The 17,660-nt window shown below is 40.4% G+C and overlaps 1 protein-coding gene across 7 annotated transcripts in view; it reads left to right on the forward strand.

Moving 5' to 3' along the window:
• ARHGEF7 (Rho guanine nucleotide exchange factor 7) overlaps positions 1 to 17,660 on the forward strand; it is a 116,530-nt gene that overhangs the window by 33,157 nt on the left and 65,713 nt on the right. For 5 of the 7 annotated variants that reach the window (XR_010439640.1, XM_064709185.1, XM_064709193.1 and 2 more), the window contains exons 3-4: positions 13,131 to 13,215; positions 15,696 to 15,826. Coding sequence is in view for 3 of the 7 variants with exons in the window: in XM_064709185.1 (XP_064565255.1) it covers positions 13,131 to 13,215; positions 15,696 to 15,826 (216 nt within the window). In the remaining 4 variants the exon portion in view is untranslated. Of the gene's footprint in view, positions 1 to 12,080; positions 12,116 to 13,130; positions 13,216 to 15,695; positions 15,827 to 17,660 lie in introns of all 7 variants that reach the window. The other 2 variants (XM_064709214.1, XM_064709223.1) reach the window with 1 other exon arrangement.

The raw sequence follows: 17,660 nt of genomic DNA on the forward strand, positions 1-17,660 counted from the left end.
CATTATATGGTGGCTGTTCTGTGAGTTCACGTTTTGACTAATTCAAATAATTTCATATCCTCATTAAATTTCTCTCTTAATGCCTTTTGTGAAATTGCAGGTACATTGTGTTGAGTAATGTGGCTCCCAAGCTGGATCTCTATTGGTCACTTTTGGTACTCCCTTTGTGGTAAAACCCAGTTGTTTGTATACTGTTGTTTGTTTCTTCTGTAGCACTTCTGAATCTTCAAGAGGAGTCTCCTAGCTCAAATGACATTTGTTTAAAATGAAACCAATCCTTGTTGTGTTGTCTTTTCAAAGGATATTCAGATATGATGTATTATCTGAACTGCCCTATGTTTGACTAATTGCTTTAAGATGCATAGAAGCATTTTGGAAAGGCTCCTTCCTTCTACCAAGGCCATGTTAATTCTTTTCTATTTCTCTATTTATGCCAACCTCACATTCTGTTTTCTTTTTTCCGTTACATCTTTTAATAATTTACCAAGATTAGGCATATCTTTTATTGGTCTGTAGATCTCTGGATTTCTTCCATTCTTTCCTTCCTTAATCTTTAAAGGCTTGGTTCATGTTTTCTGCCTTCCATCCCTCTGCTGCTGAGGCTCTGCCATGTATGATGTTGCTCCCTGTAGTTAAAATTTCAATTTAGTGTCCGAGTTCTTTTACTGACAGGTGTCATGGAGTCCTGGCAAATCACAAAGATGCTGTGCTTGGTCACTCACTATTCTGTGAATTCTAGCATCAAGATGAATTATATTTGCAGCATTTAAATGCTGTATTTAAAGGAAATGGAATAGTCTGCCATTTCAAGACTTAACAGAACTTGTTACAAGAAAATGAAGGAATAGAGTCTGTGTGAGGTGCAGATAAATTGAGTCTTCTGTCAACAGAAGAGATGAGTATGTGAGATCAATAGGATCTTGGTAACAGGCAACATGGAGAAAGTGGAAAGGTTATTTTCTATTTCTCTTTGCACAGGAGCTAAGGGTTACTCAGAAAAAACCAAGCAATTGGCAAGGTCATAACAAATGAAAGGAAGTGATTCTTCACCCTGTAACTAAGTTGTGCAAACGATTTCTGTGGTTTTTGTAGAAGCTGAAGTTGCATTATTTATGAAGTGACTATAGAAATCTAAAACATCCATTTAAGACCTTTAGGTGCAGATAGTCCCTGAGACAAATTGTTGAAAATAACCTTGATGAACTATTACTATATCATATTTGCCTTTCTGTATTCTTCCTTATTGGCAAATCTGAGATGCAGGCTTTGGGCCTGAATAGGCTGTCACTGATTTTTCTTCAGTGCTTGTCCTGATTCCACAGATGGCATCCCTAGCTGCTGCTTGGCGGAGTGTGTGGCCCTCTGCTAGAAATTCTTTCTGTCAAGGAGCAGCACTTAAATTAACAAAAGGGCTCACACCAAAGCCATCTTTGCCAGTCCCTGAACTGGTGTAACTTGTAAAAGGACAAGGTAGCATACCTGAGTCTTGCACCAGATTCCAAGCTCTAGTGCCTGTGGACAGACACATTCCTGACCGTACAGGGCAGGAACCACCACTGGCCTGGACTCCTCAGCATTGGGTGCCTGCATTCAGGTGATAGGGTGAGGATGTCTCTGTATGGTTGCCATTGATCTGATGGTGGCTGAGGCTTGTTGGATTCAGTGGATGGCTATAGGAAACCCAGGATGTGCTTTCTGGGTCAGGATGCTGGATCAGGGCCCAGGCAGCCCAGGTGAGGCAGTGTGTGCTGCCAGTGAGAGGCTGGAGTGGGGACTGTTCTGTGAAGGTGGAGTGGGAGTGGTTGTGTTTTGGAGAGGGCATTGAAGTTAAGGTGTCTGCAGTGGGGGGGGTGACAAGGCTGGGAGAACCTCAACTGTGGAGATGAGACTGTTAAGGAGGAATTGAGATCAACTGTTGGGCCTGACTGCTCACAGTGTCACCTCTAGCTGCCCTTGTCAGCTTGGCTACCCAAGCCCAGCATATAGTGTATCACCTAATGAATCAGAACTGTCAAATTCTAGCAATAGCTAATTTCTTAAAGGAAGTTATCTTTATTTCTTTCCAATTGAATTCCCAGGCATGACTATGAATAAGTAGAATTGGTGTGGATTGAATTTTTGTGGCTGCTTGTAACCTGCTAGAGGGCATCTGTTATTAGTTTGGAATGTGGAAATTTTTATAGATATTCCCATAAATGTTAAGTTTAAATTACATAAACTTACTACTGAATGATGGATGATTTGCTGTGGCTGGAGTGTAGCAGTTTGGCACTTTTTTTTTTGTTGTTGTTGGGGGGGGGGGTGTTTTTTTTTTTTTGGTCCCCCTGGCAGATGGGATATTTCTCTCCCACGGCTCAGGTGCTGGTCTTGTCTGATACTGGACTGGTTTAGCTCATTTGCAGCAAGCTTTCTACTTGCTGGATTAGTTTTCTGTGAGTCCACTTTAATGGCCTCCCCGAGTGAAAAGTATATAAGGTGGTGTGAGAGAAGGTCTGGAAGATTTTACTCCTGAAATTTTGCACTGACCTGTGGGCTTGCAGATCCAGAGCAGGAATGGTTTTACCTAGAGATGTGCTGCATGTGTCTCCCTGAGGTGTCTGCCTGGTTCTTCAGAGAGATGACTTGTCTGCTGGCCTGGCAGCTGCTGGATGCCCTCACCTTACAGGCTGTTGCTGTAAACTGGGTTTGGTTTCAGTTTCCTCTCTTCCTTGGCCAAAGACACGGGGCCCCAGGGCTGCCCAGGCAGCTCCACCAGCCCTGCCACAGCAGCAGGGGCTGGTCAGTGCAGCAGGTGGTGGTCAGGCTTGTCCCTGGATCAAGTCCTGAGCCTGCTCCTTCAAAAAGGGTGTCAATAAATGGTGAAGGATGCTGGATCACATTGTTGCAGGTACCTGTGAGAGGGAGAGATCCAGCCCTCTGCCCCTTTTTAAAGATAATTTGTTCTGGCTGGTGTCATAATAGTAACCTAGGCAGGGAAAAGGATGTGCTGGGGAGGAGCTGTAGCTCAGGGATTTGCCTACAGCTCTGTGTTCTTCTATCAGTTTTTAAAAGGGAAGTATTGAAATTAATTTACTGTAGTTGAAACCTGAAGTGTTGGTTTTGGGGCTTGTTCATTTCTGCTAACTGCTTGAGAATTACTTCTTTTCCGTTTTGTGATTCTAAATTAAATGAAAGTTTCAACAAGCTATATGAAAATTGAGTAAGCCTTTTTTCTTAAGTTTTCACACTTTCCACAGTGTATTAAGGAAGCAATTGAGATTTTTGATTAAATCCCTTCTTACCAGAAGGGTGTAACATGTGTTTGGGGTTTTTTTCCTTTAATTCTTGCATTTCTTTATCTTTATTTCCCTCTCCCACTTTTTTTTTACCTGTGTTTAATCACACTTAGTCAAATTCTGACTGTTATCAGAATATCAATTCCCCCTCAGTCTTTTTTCTTTGGCTACTAGTACATACTTAATGTTAAGGTTTTTCCTGTTTCTTTTGTTAATATGTTTATTTTAAAAAGTATGTGTGCACACAGCAAAGAGATACTCCCCAGCTGATAAGCAGTGGGGGAAATAAGCACACTTGAGGTCAGTGGGTCTGTGCTTCTGGCTCGTGCTCGTAGTTCATTCTCCATTGATGCTGAGTCCCTGCATCATCTGATCACTTGGCTGCACACATTTGTTCCAGATGAAATGTGAGCATGTGATGGCATTTAAATTGTGGTTGGAGCACGTGGTAGTGTAGTAAAACAGCCAGCAGACTATTTTAGGAGGGAGATGATAACCTCATGTAGTAGAAAATCTTTTGCAATAAGATGCCTCCTTTCACCCACCTCCAGCTCTTGCTCTGGGCATGCCTGTGTCTCTTAACACTGCTGTTCTGAGTCAAGTCTGCCTCAGCAATCCTACTGTGTGCCTGTGGTACTTGCAAATGGAGATTTGGATTGCAGTAACAATCCCTATTTTGGAAGCAGGCTTTCCTAGGTTTGTTTTTTTATTTCTCTCAAAAATTTTCAATATATAAATTAAGCTTTTTGCTTCATTGTATAGGCCTCTCTTCATATCTCTATACATTTGAAACTAAGCTGATACTTCAGAAATTAGTTGAGAAATGTTGGCAGAACATGCATCTAGACAGAAGGCATCTGAAATCAGTTGTGGCAAGCCATCCTTCCTGTGTTTTTAGGTAAGAGTATGGAGATGTTCACAGTTTAGCTGATCTGTACTTTTTTTTATTTCAGAAAATATATCTACAATTCAAGTATGCCAGAAGTAGACTCTCCCTTCGTAACATTTGAAACCTAGTTGAAAATTTCCTGAATATATCAACTTCCTCTTTGTTAGGAACTGGTTTAATCTGAGCCTTAAAATATTTGTGTCACTACTCAGTTCAGCCATTGGGAAGGAGATGATTTCATTCTGAGTGCTTATGTTCATTAACTACTTCCAGACCCTGGCCAGGCCCTTTGGGTATCCTGTTTTGGTAGCTTAATCACTGTCCTTGTTGCTCTTGTGTGATTTTGATTTCCACTGTGACTGACTGATCTATTTCAGGTCAGTTTTCCCTTGCAGTGCTTCTGATATTTTTAGTTAGCATGAAGCCTTGGTCAGGAGTTGGTGCCAGAGACCTTTTTTTAGATTGTTCTTTCGTTAAGACTTTTTCATAACTTGTTTCTTTTTAACTTATTACTGAGGAGAAAAAAAGAAAAGTCAGGAAGAAATTGCAAATGTATGAAAATGATGATGCCATAATGTATGTTTCTCCTCTCAAATGGGAACAGTTTACAGATTCTGTGGCAGTAACTTTACTTGAAAGTTTGTCATTCATGTATGGGTTCTGGAGGAGAAGGTGGGACACTGATCTGTGAGCTAGTGTTAGTACTACAGGGCATGATAATGTTGAATGAGAGTGGTGAAAGGATAAGTGCCCAACAGAGTCTGAAGTAGCAGGAGCTGTGGAATCCAGACATAGCTTCCCCAAATCATAACCTAGAACTATGATTTAAAAAGCAGTGCAGCCACTCAAGGGATCAGCTACTCCCCTTACTTGCAATTGTTCATGTCTAAGAGGGATTGTAGTCTTGGGAAGGTGATCAGTTTATAGTGTTACAGACATCACATGGACTTAGAAGACCAACGTCTGCCAGATCTTCAGGTTTTCTGTAATTGCAAGTTATTGAGAAATGTACTCAAACAGATTCCCAGCATCTGGCTTGTGAGCAGCCCTAAAAACAGACTTCACAGGCTTTCTCATGTGACATTGATCTTTAATGGACTATTCATACAAGAAGGCACTGGTTTGATGAAATAGATGTGTCTGTTCTCAGTATCAGCATCACAGTCCTGGAGTAGTTGTTGGCTTTGTTCTTGTGATGGGTAGGGTTGGGGGAGAGTAGTAAGACCTAGATGCTTTTTTTCTTCTCTACAGTCTATTTCATTTGGGAAAATCCTTTACCTTGCTATGTGGTTTTCCTCAAGAAAATATCTATTTAACAAGGTTAAATATCTATTTAACAAGGTTCTTGTTTATAAGATGTAATGGCAGTGTCTGCCTTGTGTAGTTACTAGTGAAAATGAAGTTTCATCATTTCTATCACTGACTGCTTACTCTGCTTGATAGCAGAGCTGTCTGTATTTCCAAACGTATGCTTGTTTGGTTTTTTTCCTCAATGCTATGTGTCTTCTTTGTATTCCCTTTGCATTTTGGCCTGCATTTCCACATCTGTCTTTCCTGATTTATTTTAGGAGGCTAGCATACACAGTTGTCTGTGTATACCAGGATGAGATTGGTTTTGCTGGCTGAATAACCTGAATTTCTCAGGGTTTGTTTCTGGCCAATTTTCCTGTTGAGGTGCCTCTCTTCATTGGCACTAGAAGGTGCTTATGCAATTGCTGTTTCAGCCAAGCATGTAGGTGTAACCTGTTACATTGGCAAGAACTGAGATGCCTCAGCTTCAGTGTCCTGATCAAATTTTCTTTGGTAATTTAATTCCAACAACTTTTATTTTTGTCTGTAGTTCCAGGAGTGTGAGCTCCCTTAAGCCATGTTACTCAATTGTGTATTAATACTGTGTGCTACTGAATGTCTTTGTCTGTCAGCTGAGATTATCACTTTGTGATATCATCTGTAAACCAAAACCTACAAAGCAATTTGAAAGTGTTTTAGGATGAAAGTGTAATAAATGTAGTTTTTGTTTTGCTGTTCAGGTAGAAATTTGGAATAGGCTTGTTCTTATGTTTTCTTGCTTACAGAAGTGTAGGCAGTGCTCATCTTCCTATTTATGCTTTTTAAATTACATCTTGTTTTGCTACTACTAGCAAAGTAGTTGTTCTTTATGCTCAAAAATAAAAAGTTGTGACATCTTACAGTTGAATTCATTTGAGGATACGAACTTGCAGTGTTACATTCTAAAAACAGATTTTGAAATCTTAAAGTGTACAGTTAATCTCCAAAAGGAAACATAGCATTTCTTTTTTTGTGTTTCTTTTTTTGAAATGATATTTTTGCTTGTGTTGATGAAAAAATAGGTTGTGTATGTGAGAAGTTTATGTGGAAGCACTTTCTTAGGTAAAATGTTGTTTAGTATTTGAAATTAATGCTCTGTAGAATCCTTAGTGCTTTGATGTGTCTGTGTTTGGGCAAAAATTCTTGGAGCTGGAAAGCTTTAGGATTCTAAAACAGGTTTTTTAACCTTTGTCCTCTTTGGATTTGTGTTTTAAATGTGTATCTGGATGTATGCACACACAGATGTGCACACAGACACTACAAACTTCCATATACATTTTTACAGCTGGTTCTGATTGTTTTTGTAGATAACAAGTTATGCCTCAAAAGTATTACTAGTTCAGGAATTAAAGCATTACTAGGAATTAAAGCATTACTAGGAATTAAAGTTTTCTAGGTTGTGTGGTGTTCTAGTACAGTTAGGTTTTTACTTTTGAGGAATAGGTTTATATGAGCAGCAAAATTTATTCCAGACCACCTCTCAAGTTTTATTTATTCTTTACCACTGATGTTTCTCTTGTGAAATGTTACCAAATGGCACAGAAATCATGTACTGCATGTCTGTTCTTCCAGTTATTTTTAAACCTTTCCTTTTATCTTACTCTTAATTTTTGAAAGAGAACTTATTTTTTTGGTAACTTTCTTATGTGCCCTACAGTGCTACATTTGGGCAACAGTATGCTTCATAGAGATTTCCAGAACATTTGTAATCATCTCTTCTCCCCTCACCCCTTCCTTTCCTCCCAGTTGTCATAGTTCCCTGCTTTTCTTATCTCTCCTTTTACTGCTGCAGCTTTCAGATGATAATGCACAGCTCGAGCAGCAGCTGCTGCATAATAGCTGCAGCACTGCTTAGAGCTGACCTAATGTGAGAATAAATGAACAAATCTGTGAGTTGCTTCTGGGCTTACCTACAGGATCTTTTTTTCAGCTTGGATTTATTAGATGTCATCACTGGAAGGTGAACTGTGGATGGCCTCCGTGGCATCCTCTGTAGCTGCTCCGAGGATTGTGGCCCAGCAAAGAAAGGTGTTGGGATTCCCAGCGCTTTTTGCAATCACCTGTTTCTTAACATGACTTGCTTTTTTTCCCTGCCACTTCTTTATTCCTGCTGCCATGGCCAGGAGCCCTGCAGTGAGTGCAGCAGGAGCAGGTGCAGTGACACGTTGTGGTGTCACGCTGTGCTTTGTCAGCCCACTCCGCTCATTTCCTCTCATTTCCTCCGGCTCGGCGAGCCAATGTTCTCTCTCCTCAGCTTTTGGGGGCCTGAGGCTGCAAAACCGAGCTGGAAAGCGTCCTGCTGCTGTAGTACACACAGCCCAGGGCTCACAGCTGCTTTTGGGGCTGCTGGGGAGGTGAGCAGCAGCTGCCCTGTCTGGGCTGCTCCTCAGCTGCTGCAGCTGGTGATGCAGCACTGCAAAGAAAGCTGTCACCTGTTTTTGTCAGACGATTCAAGTGTTAATGCTCACTGGGAATACTGTACCTGGGTATATTCAGGGCAGTAGTTTAACAAGGAAAAACCTTTCTATTTTACTCTTAACCAGAATATGAACTTTTCTTGCTGTGACTGTTAGAAATAACCTTACTGATGCTCTGCTGGTTTAAGGACACAAGCAAGTCAAGGTTTGTAGAAGACATATTTGAAGAAAGTGTGTGTCAGAAGAAAGCTTGGCTGCACCACCCCCAATTTTTTTTCCTTGTCTCCAGTTGTAGACTTTGCTTTATCAGGTGAAGTACCTTTATTTTAAAAATACTTCCTAACTGGATTCTGACTTTAAGCTCTAGAAGGTGGAAATAAAATAGTATGAAGGTAGCATGAGGCCTTAAAACTGACTTATTTGAAGAAAAGGATCTTGCTGCAGGCTTACTGCATGCGGTAGTCTGCTCTCAGATATATTTTCAGCTTTATTTTCTCATTTCCTTTTTCCTTCATCAAGCTCTCTTGTAGTGTTTCTTCCTTTCAGTAGATACTGGTTCTTGCAGGGACATGAGGGATAAGCATTGTTATGTTAGTTTTATTTCCTTATTCTTATTAGATGAGAAACACTGAACAGAAGTCTCCATCCACTGGGGGTTAGTGGTTTGGATGACTTAAAATGGTCCTAATAATACATTCAGATAATTTTGAATGCTATGGAGTTTAAGCAGATCCATGCATAGTTTAATCTTGTTTAGAATCAGAGGGTAAATGTGGTAGTTGAACAGCCAGTATGTGGATGAAATGAATCTCTACAGCATTTTGTTTGGTGTTGAAGAAATGTCAGTGATGGAAAAGTGAAAATGGCTGTGATGAAGAGTTTAAAATCTGCCTTATTAATAAACTTCATTAAAATTCCAAATGGAGAATGACCATCCAGTGTATATCTTGCTGTAGGGGTTTTGCTGCTGTTACTACATAACCACATTATGTAACATTTCATTGATGACCTGGAAGAGGTCATAGAATTGTTATCAATAAAGTATATAGCCAGTTGAAGTCTGGGGGCAGAAAATGCATATGTAATTGTGGGAAGCCAGGCTTGTGTGTTTGGTTTTAGTGTGGTGTGTGGAAAGGGAAGCCAGGATCTGTGGGTGGGGTAGGCAATTGGCAGGCCTTGGCAGGCAGTGAGCAGAAGTGCCAGAGTGCTCCAGAGTGTTATTGATAGCTCTGTTTGTTAGGTCACTGCTGGCCTGGTCTGCTCTGCCTTCAGAACGTGGTGTCCATTGGGGGGTGTTGTGGTGCAGCCCCAGGCAGGCACACTCTCCCCCTGCCCTGGTGGGGTTTGGGGGGAGGTTCAGAAGGGTGCAGGAGAGAGGAAACTCCCCAGGTGAGATAAAGGCAGTGTCACGGGTGCAGCTGAAGCTGTGTGTGCCAGAAAGCAGAACCAGGAGTGAATCCATTACTTGCCATGAGCAGGCAGATGGGTGTTGAGCCAGCTCCAGGAAAGCAGGCTGCATCACTCCTAGTGGTGACTTGGGAAGACAAACGCCATCACTCTGAGCATCGCCCATTCTCCTCCTCTCATCTTCATGCTTACGTAAGGCATATGTGCATATGGGCAATTTGGTGGTATTTAATAACAAAGGTATAGCTAAATAATTAGTCAAAAGATTCAGCTTAGCTTGGTCCTTATCTGATTTATGACAGTTTTATTCTTGTATTTCTACTAATGTTTAATCTGACTCTTGGTGGAAAGTAAGGATTGAATGAGCAAGAGGGTGAATTTCATCCCAGGTAGAGTCTCTACCTGAGAGTTACAAATTTTGTTTGCCTGGAAGTTGAGTACATATTGGAAATATTTTTTCCATAAAGCTTTGTTTAATGTCTATAAGTACACCTGTTGCATACTATTCAAAAGGTAAATCTTAATATTTGCCAAGTAATACCTTTCTAAGTGTTTGTGCTTTTAGGTTTATAGAGCTGTAGGGATGTGCAGCTTTGAATTCATGTTATGCTTCTGCTGTCATTAGAAAAGTGGGTTATACCAGTATTATGGAAGTTATTTAGTATGCAGACCTTATTATTTGGTAATATATTGTGGTATAAAAATAGTTTGGCTTGATATTTGGAACTCAAAATCCAGCTTTGATTTTTGCAGTTGAAGACTTGGGAGTGCTGCATGGTGGAGGGGAGTTGTTTGCCATCCTGTGTCACTGAATGAGAGGTTACTCTTTCTAACAGCAAGATAAATTTTTAGAGTCAGTTCAACAGCTGATTTTTCCATAATTACCAGTATAAAGATTACAGACCACATGCAAATCAGACTTCCTTTGAAAACCTGGAGTAGATTGTTTTCTCTGGCTACTTGATTTTCTTACCCTGTCAAAGTTTTCAGATGTATTGTAAAATGAACAAACCTCCACTGAGATGGGAGAAGGGTGTAAGTGGTTAGTAGGGGGGTTTTTTGTTTGTTTGTTGTTTTGTTTTGGCGGGGTCTTTTGGGTTTTCAGGTTTTTTTTGTGTGTTTCTTTTTTTTTTTTTTTCCTTTTTTTTTTTTTTTGTGGGCTGTGTATTTCCTTGGGTTTTGGTTTGTTTGGGGTTGGTTTTTTTTCTGTTGGTTTTTTTTTTTTTGTTTTTGAGATAAGGGGTTTATAATCATGAATTAGCCTTAATTCTTTAGAGCACTTATTTCCCTTACCCTTTTACCTCTCTAGATTATTTATTTCTTACACATTTGCCATGTAAGGAGAAGACCCCTCTGGAGGGTGTCGTGTTCCCCTCCCCCTTATTGTAGGCTGCTGGTGAATGTTCTGGCCATGATCTGCTGAGAGTGGCTTCCCGTCAGAACTGCTTCATGTAAAATCACAAGGAAGCAAATGTTTCTTGCATCCTCCCATTGTGCTGTTTCCTGTGAGCATGTCCTGGATACAGGTTTTTTATGGCACTCTACGTGTTGGGATGATCCAATCAAGTTGTTCTTGGTTCCCCCTATAGTCTGAGTGTAGCAGGAAACGGGGCTTCCTCTCAACCTTTTGTTCTCAAGTTAGCCTGACTGTGGGGAGCTCTTGGCTCTATCAGAATCCAGAATGAAGGTGAGATTAAAATGGGTTGTTTTAAGGTTCTGTAAGTTTAAGCTATCATTTGTAACCTTTTTTAAAATGCTCCCTTTCTTAGTCATTCTTTCTCCCTTGTTGTCCCTTTCTGATCCAGGTCTGGTTTCTGCATGAGCACCTGTGTTGTGTATTTAATTTTTTTAGGATCAGGGCCAGGCTTTTGTGATTCTGTTCACACTTCAAGTTTACTTACACTTTGTTTGTTTAAAAACTACTACAATAAGTGTGTAGCAATAATGGAAATTTCACACTCTTAATACTTTCTTGTTCCATAGCAGCTTAATTTTTCCCCTCAATCTGAGCAGAGGTTAAGCTGATCTCAGTTTTGACTTTGTAAATTATACTGTTAATAAAATCTATCATTTCTGTTTGTTAAATCAGATTATTTATTCTCTTTAATGCCTTTTTTGTGTACATAATCATTTAATATTCCTTGTGTTTGAGGAAAAGCCTTACAAAATTCACATCTAGGCAATTCCCCGGTGCCTCTCCTTACTACTTACAGCTTCAAATAACTAAGAGAAGTATTTTTAAATTATCTGTAGTCCAGTGAAACTTGTTGAAGTAGTTATTTGACATTGTTTATGGGTGCAATAACTGCTTGGAGTACACTGTTGTGTGGTTCTGACTGCTTGATGCTGTGTGTGTTGTGTGGCATTGCTTTTCTGAGCTGTGTAAGTGCTACTCAAGCTTGAGGGATGTTGGCAGCTGTACAGCCCAGCTAGAACTGCTGCTTTCTGGGGCCAGAGATGATCCTCAGTCTAAGGGGGGAAATGAGCATGTGAATGTATGCAGGTACCTCAAATCCTCAAATAGTGTGGATGCATTGGGATTTTTTTAAATTTTTTTAATTTTTTTTTTTTTTTTACTGTAACACAGTCATTAAATGCTTTCTAAATCTGTTCTACCTTTTCTGTGATATTGCATCACCAGTCAGAGCTGGTCTGGCAGCCCCTTCTGTGGTTACTTTCATGGCTTTTGTTAACACTTTTGCTTCTCTTGGGTTAAACTGGCCTTTCTTTGTTCCTTTCTCGCTTCTCCCCTGGGATTATGAGTTTTTCCTCTCCTGTCTGTGAAGGCTGTTTTCTGGGTAAGGACTTTCTGATAGTGTCTGTGGGATGGGTCTGTTGTCAGAAAAGTGAACTGGTTTTTGTTGACTTTTTAGATGAAAACTGCTTCATTGCAGAAAACTAAATATCTTTCTGTTTCCTAAATCAGTTGGAAGAACTGCAGCAGCTGTCTTTTATTGTCAGCTTTCTAGTCTTGTACAAAGGAGTACTGTGAGTTCTTTCAACCTATGCAGAATCTATTGCAAGAGCTATTTTCATGAGACTTTGAGTGTTTCCATTACCTCAGGCAAATACGGGTTTGTGGGGTTTTTTCCTTTTTTGAAAAAATGTCCTCTTTCCCCCAAAAAATCCAGATGTTTAATGTCATCACCCAGTGCTTGAAAGTTGCTGGAGTGTTTTCTGCAAGATAATTCAAGGTTTGGATTCCCTTAGCACAGTTAAAAAATAAAAATAAAATTAACCTCTCCTTTCATCTGTCCTCTTCCCAAACCTCATCCTTGATCTAACCTATCCAGCAATTTAATTCTTTTAAAATTCATTAATGTTCAGGAATGCTGTTTTCCTCTGCATCTTGTAAAGAGATGGCATGTAGGTTGTAGTAGTTATTTTTAAAGTACATTATGAAAAATCAGGTACAATGCCTGTGCACTGCTACAGAAAAAGAAGAGTATGCCAAGAGTAATAGCACACAGTAACTTTTTTTTGGCCAAAATGTCTTAGGAAAACTTCTTGATACTTGTATTATTCAACATTCTTGTAACTTAAATGATACTTGATATTTTTACTTTCTCAGTTCTTCAGTTTTTTTCAAATGCAGCTGTTGCTATATTATCTTTCCATTTAAAAGTGTCATAGTTTAAAATTTGGGGTTTAAACATTTTCTAAGGAGAAACCCTCCCCTTTACTGGTTCATAGCAACCACTAAAAGACTGATACTTTGATCATGCAATAGCTTCTACAGTTGTGGTTTGTATGTACAAGCTTAAAGGCTTTTTTATTAACTGCTTAACTACTTGTTTTTTGGTTCTTTTTCAGACTTTTGATGCAAATGACCTGTATCAGGGACAGAATTTCAGCAAAGTTCTTAGCTCTCTTGTGGCTTTAAATAAGGTGACTGCAGGTAAGTAGGCTGCTCTGTCTTGTGCTGGCTTACTGCTACTTTCACTTGCATCAGTGTATTTTTATATCTGTGTTGTACCCATGATAAAGTGAACATATGCAGTATTTTGAATGAGCTTTTGTTGAAGTTCATGCTTTTAAAACTTTGCAGTGGCTCTGGGTTCTCTAGTCGTGTCTTCTGCAGAAGGAAGCTTTGTGGTAGAGCTAAGGCTAAGCCTTTAAATTGGCAAGCAATTTAGAAAAAATGTGTTTTTCTGAAAATGTGTTTTCTGAAAAAATGTGTTTTTCAGAAAGGCCTGGTTTTTAGGTTGTCTTTCTTTTTTTTCCATCCCAGTTTGAACTGCTGGAATTGACTTTTGCTCCATTCTGTCATTCTCCTATTTGAACGACTTTGCAACATTTTTGCTCTCCCCAGCCTACATTTCCCAGTGCTATCCTTTCTTGCCAATACCAAAAGGATATCCAATGTCTTTGATCCCTTTAGCCACATATTTCATTCATTTAGCAGCTAGAAGTCATGAACCACTCACCTTAAGTTCTTTGATAGGAAGGGAGAGAGCTGTAGGAATAACAGACAGGTGAGAGGTGTCCATCCATCATTGCAGGCTGAGGCTGTGCTAAATTCTGCCAGCTGGACCCTGGGACAGTCAAGAAATGTTGACATTGGCCCTTTTGGTTTCTTCCTGTTCCACCATCAGCAGCAGGTTTCAGTACTGGTCATCAGGTCAGAGTCTGAGAGAGTCTGAAATTGAACCATATGTGTCAGTTTTTGTGCAAGGAAGCAAAGGTGATAGAAAAGTCAGTGATGCATAAGTGTTGGTTGATTTAATACTAATGAGATAAGTATCTTGTCACATTTATAATCTCTCATCTGTTTCATGAGAGACTTTGTGGTTTTGGTGGGTTTTTTCCTTGCGTTAGAAAGCACCCCTTAAAATTAAGTTTTGCAACCAAATCTTAGTTTTAATGAATGGGTTTGGAGTAATACCACTGACTTCTTTGAAGCTGTTTAGATCAGTTGGAGATATTGCCTCTCATCTCAAGGGTAAGTGCAAATGCAAACCAGGGCAGTACATCTTTAAATCTGCTGTAACTAGCCATTGCTGCCTTTGCTGTTAACGTGGAGAAAGTGTGGCTGTTTTGTCCAGATGTCTATGGATTAAGGCCTATGTCAAAGAACCACAACTGCAGCTGGTTAGAAGGGACCTGGGCTGATCCCTTTCACGGTGAGGGCATGTGGTGGTGGTATGGAAACCAAAAATCAGAACCACATGCAAGCTGTGGTGTTGTCTTGTTCCTAGGAGCAAGCATAAACCTTGTTCTTCCAAACAATTTTCATTAACTGGGTAATTGTGTAGAGGCATTTTAGACTGTATCTTTGCTCTGGTATTGGAAGATGGATTTCAGATCCCCACGTGGATCTGCAAGAATTTCAGGCATACACGGGTTCTTCTGAGATAGGCCTTCCTACAATATGAGGAATGTGAGAAAGGGGCATGATTACTGATGAAGGACTTCTGTGGGTTTTCACTCCACTGAAGTGTCAGTCTCTGGAGTGGTGGCACAAGGAAGGAGGCTGCAGCCAGCACTGAACCTGCCTCACTGAACCTGCCTCAGGGGCTTTTGGCGCAGCCCCTGGCTGGCTGTGGCTCACTAAGCCACAGGACACCCCCCTTGTTGGCTGGCAACACCTCATCCCAGGGATGTGCCAGCCCAGTGTCCAGGGCTGGGGCTGCCCTGGTGCCCCCAGCTGCCCCACTCCTGGCTGGGATGGTGGGATGAGCCCTGTCCTGCTGCTCCCTCGGTGCCTCCCAGCCCACAAGGGACCCCAGCAGCCCCTGATGGCACACAGCTCTTCAGGTGAACATGTCACATGGGTCTGCTTCTCAGAGGAGAGACAAATGCAAGAGGGGAAATGTTTTGGGATGGTGTTGTTTACTTGAGAAGCAGCATTTTCTTTTCTTCTATTCCTAGTCCTCCTTCCAAAGAAGAAAAAATAGCTTAGTTGGCAAAAAAAAAAAAAAAAAAATAGGATGAGGCAAAGGAATGTAGAAAAAGAGACAGTGGAAGGAATGTTTTAATTGAGAAGGAGATGGGGGGCTGTGGGAAGAGCTAAGAAACAGATGTGGCTGGCTTCACTTCAAGCAAGTTTTATGCAGTCAAAATTCTTGGCTACTAGCTAAAATGATGCTGTTAATTACCTTTAAATAGACTGGTAGTGAGTAGGAATAGAGAAATACAACCCTAACCCTCCTCTCTCTAAACAGGCCAAGTTGTTTTCTTGTCTGTGTGGGGAAGAAATTGTCGATGTCTCAGGATTTTACACTATTTATTGCTATCATTTTTGAGTCTTGAATTACTGAGTAACTGCAGATACATCAAATCTGCTTTAAGCATGTGAATTTTACAGAGATAAGCAGAAGTTATAGATGCAGATTATTAAAATTCTAATATTTAATTTTTTTCCCCACCCTCCTACAGACATAGGGCTGGGCAGTGACTCTGTATGTGCACGTCCCTCATCTCATCGGATAAAATCCTTTGATTCTTTGGGATCCCAGTCTTCACACAGTAGAACTTCAAAACTCTTTCAGGGACAGTATCGGAGTTTGGTAAGTTCTGTGTGAATGAAATATGCTGTGGTGTGGTATTTTTTCCCCCTTTCTTTTCCCATTTGTTTTTTAATGAGCTTTGTAAGTAAATTATAGCATAGCAAAGTAACTGCTTCTTCTCTTTCAGTTCTGTATTTTTAGCCTGTGCGTTTGTTTTTGCAGCTTTTTATATGGTGCTTCAAAATACATGCAGCTTTTTGTGAACTTCAAACTATTTTTTCCTCCTTTAGTGCTCCATTTTTTCTGCATAGACAGTATCTTCATGGATTTGTGTTTTTCTTCTCTGTGTAAGAACTTGCTTTTCCAAAGGCAAAAATCTAATTTTCTCTCTGAGTTTAGGGGTGATGATTGAATGTTTTTCAAACCTCTGTGAAGGTGATACTTCTAATATTGGCAGTAGTGGTAGTTGTTCCTGTTTTCTGTTATATTTCAAGGTTGGTCCTTCAACTTGCCTTTGGGTAACTGAGTTGTGTGGGCCATTGTTTTATAGTCCAGCTGAATTCAGGGTTGCATACCTCATGGAAATTGTGATAAAATGTACTTTTAGTCACTGAAGATCTGCAAGGAGGATTCAGATCCCTTATGAAAGCTGCTTTACCTGTGGCTTTCTTAGGTGTGTAATGTGTTTTATCAGGTAGCAGAGCCTGTTGAAGTTTTTGCCCAGGGCCACTAATTCAAGCTCCTGTTCTGCTGTTCACAGCCCATTCAGTTTTGCAGATGTAGCAGTTGGAGGGACTGGCTGTGAGCTGGATCACTGAAGTGATCAGAGTTTTCAGTGTTTCTGTCACTTTGGTGATCTGAGTTGCTCTGTGCAAAGTTAGAGGAGAGAGGTGCAAGAAGGAGGGAAAGAGAGCTAGTGGCCAAACCCAGGAAATTCCTAGTTTGGTTTTGTTGGTGTAGATAATTTGTTTGGAACTGTTCTCACCAAGTTTGTACTCATTTCCTCTGCTGGAAAGCCAACCTGGCAGAGCATAGGGTTTGTAGTTGGTCTCACTGTGCAATGTTTTTGCTTATTGAGTGGCTTTTTACCATTTACTAAACCAAAACATTCTCTCTTGTTGAGCAAAGAGGATGAAAGCACAAAATGTACCAGCAGAGGTCTATGGCAGAGGCACTTGAAAATGTGCCAATCTAATTGTCAAACACTGGGACTTACACTGTCTTGGGACTTTCTGCACATTTTCAAAGTTGTGTTTGCCCTCATTTTCCTGTAGTTTCTCAGCTGCTAACTCTGATGAAAGTAATATTGAGTTGTGATACAATAACATGATTGCTGGGGTTATGAATTAAGCTGACATGTAAGATCCTAGTGACAACATGCAGTCTTGTCATCACCTCAGCTATATAGGCAACATGTAGGGGAAATTCTTCTACCTGGAGAGCTGACTAGGACTTACACAGTCATTTTCTCACTAAGCTGTGTTTTTAGCTGTACAGGTATTGATTCTTGGTTATGATAGAGACAAACATGATTTGTAGTGCTGTTCTCCCAATTACAGTGCAATGTTTTTAAAGTTGTCCAAGTATTGCACTTTTTCAGCATAAAGGTTTGCCCAAACTCTCATGAAGTGCTTGAATGGTGCAGATACCCAAAGTGACATCCAAGGACCAAATGCTACATTTGAAAATCATTAATTTGGAAGACAAACTAGTTACTTCAAAGAACATTCAGATGTTAGGACAGAGTGATAATCTGCCTTTGCACCCATGGTAAGGGATGAGCATACACACATACATAGTGTGCATAGACAGCTGCAAGTCTGACTGCTGCAGGCTTCCAGCTTTGCTAGCCTTCAGAAAAATGATTTGGGAGTACTTAGTGAAGGTAAGTTGT

Source organism: Zonotrichia leucophrys, chromosome 1 (assembly GCF_028769735.1).
Source record: "Zonotrichia leucophrys gambelii isolate GWCS_2022_RI chromosome 1, RI_Zleu_2.0, whole genome shotgun sequence".
In the NCBI taxonomy this organism is placed as follows: domain Eukaryota; kingdom Metazoa; phylum Chordata; class Aves; order Passeriformes; family Passerellidae; genus Zonotrichia; species Zonotrichia leucophrys.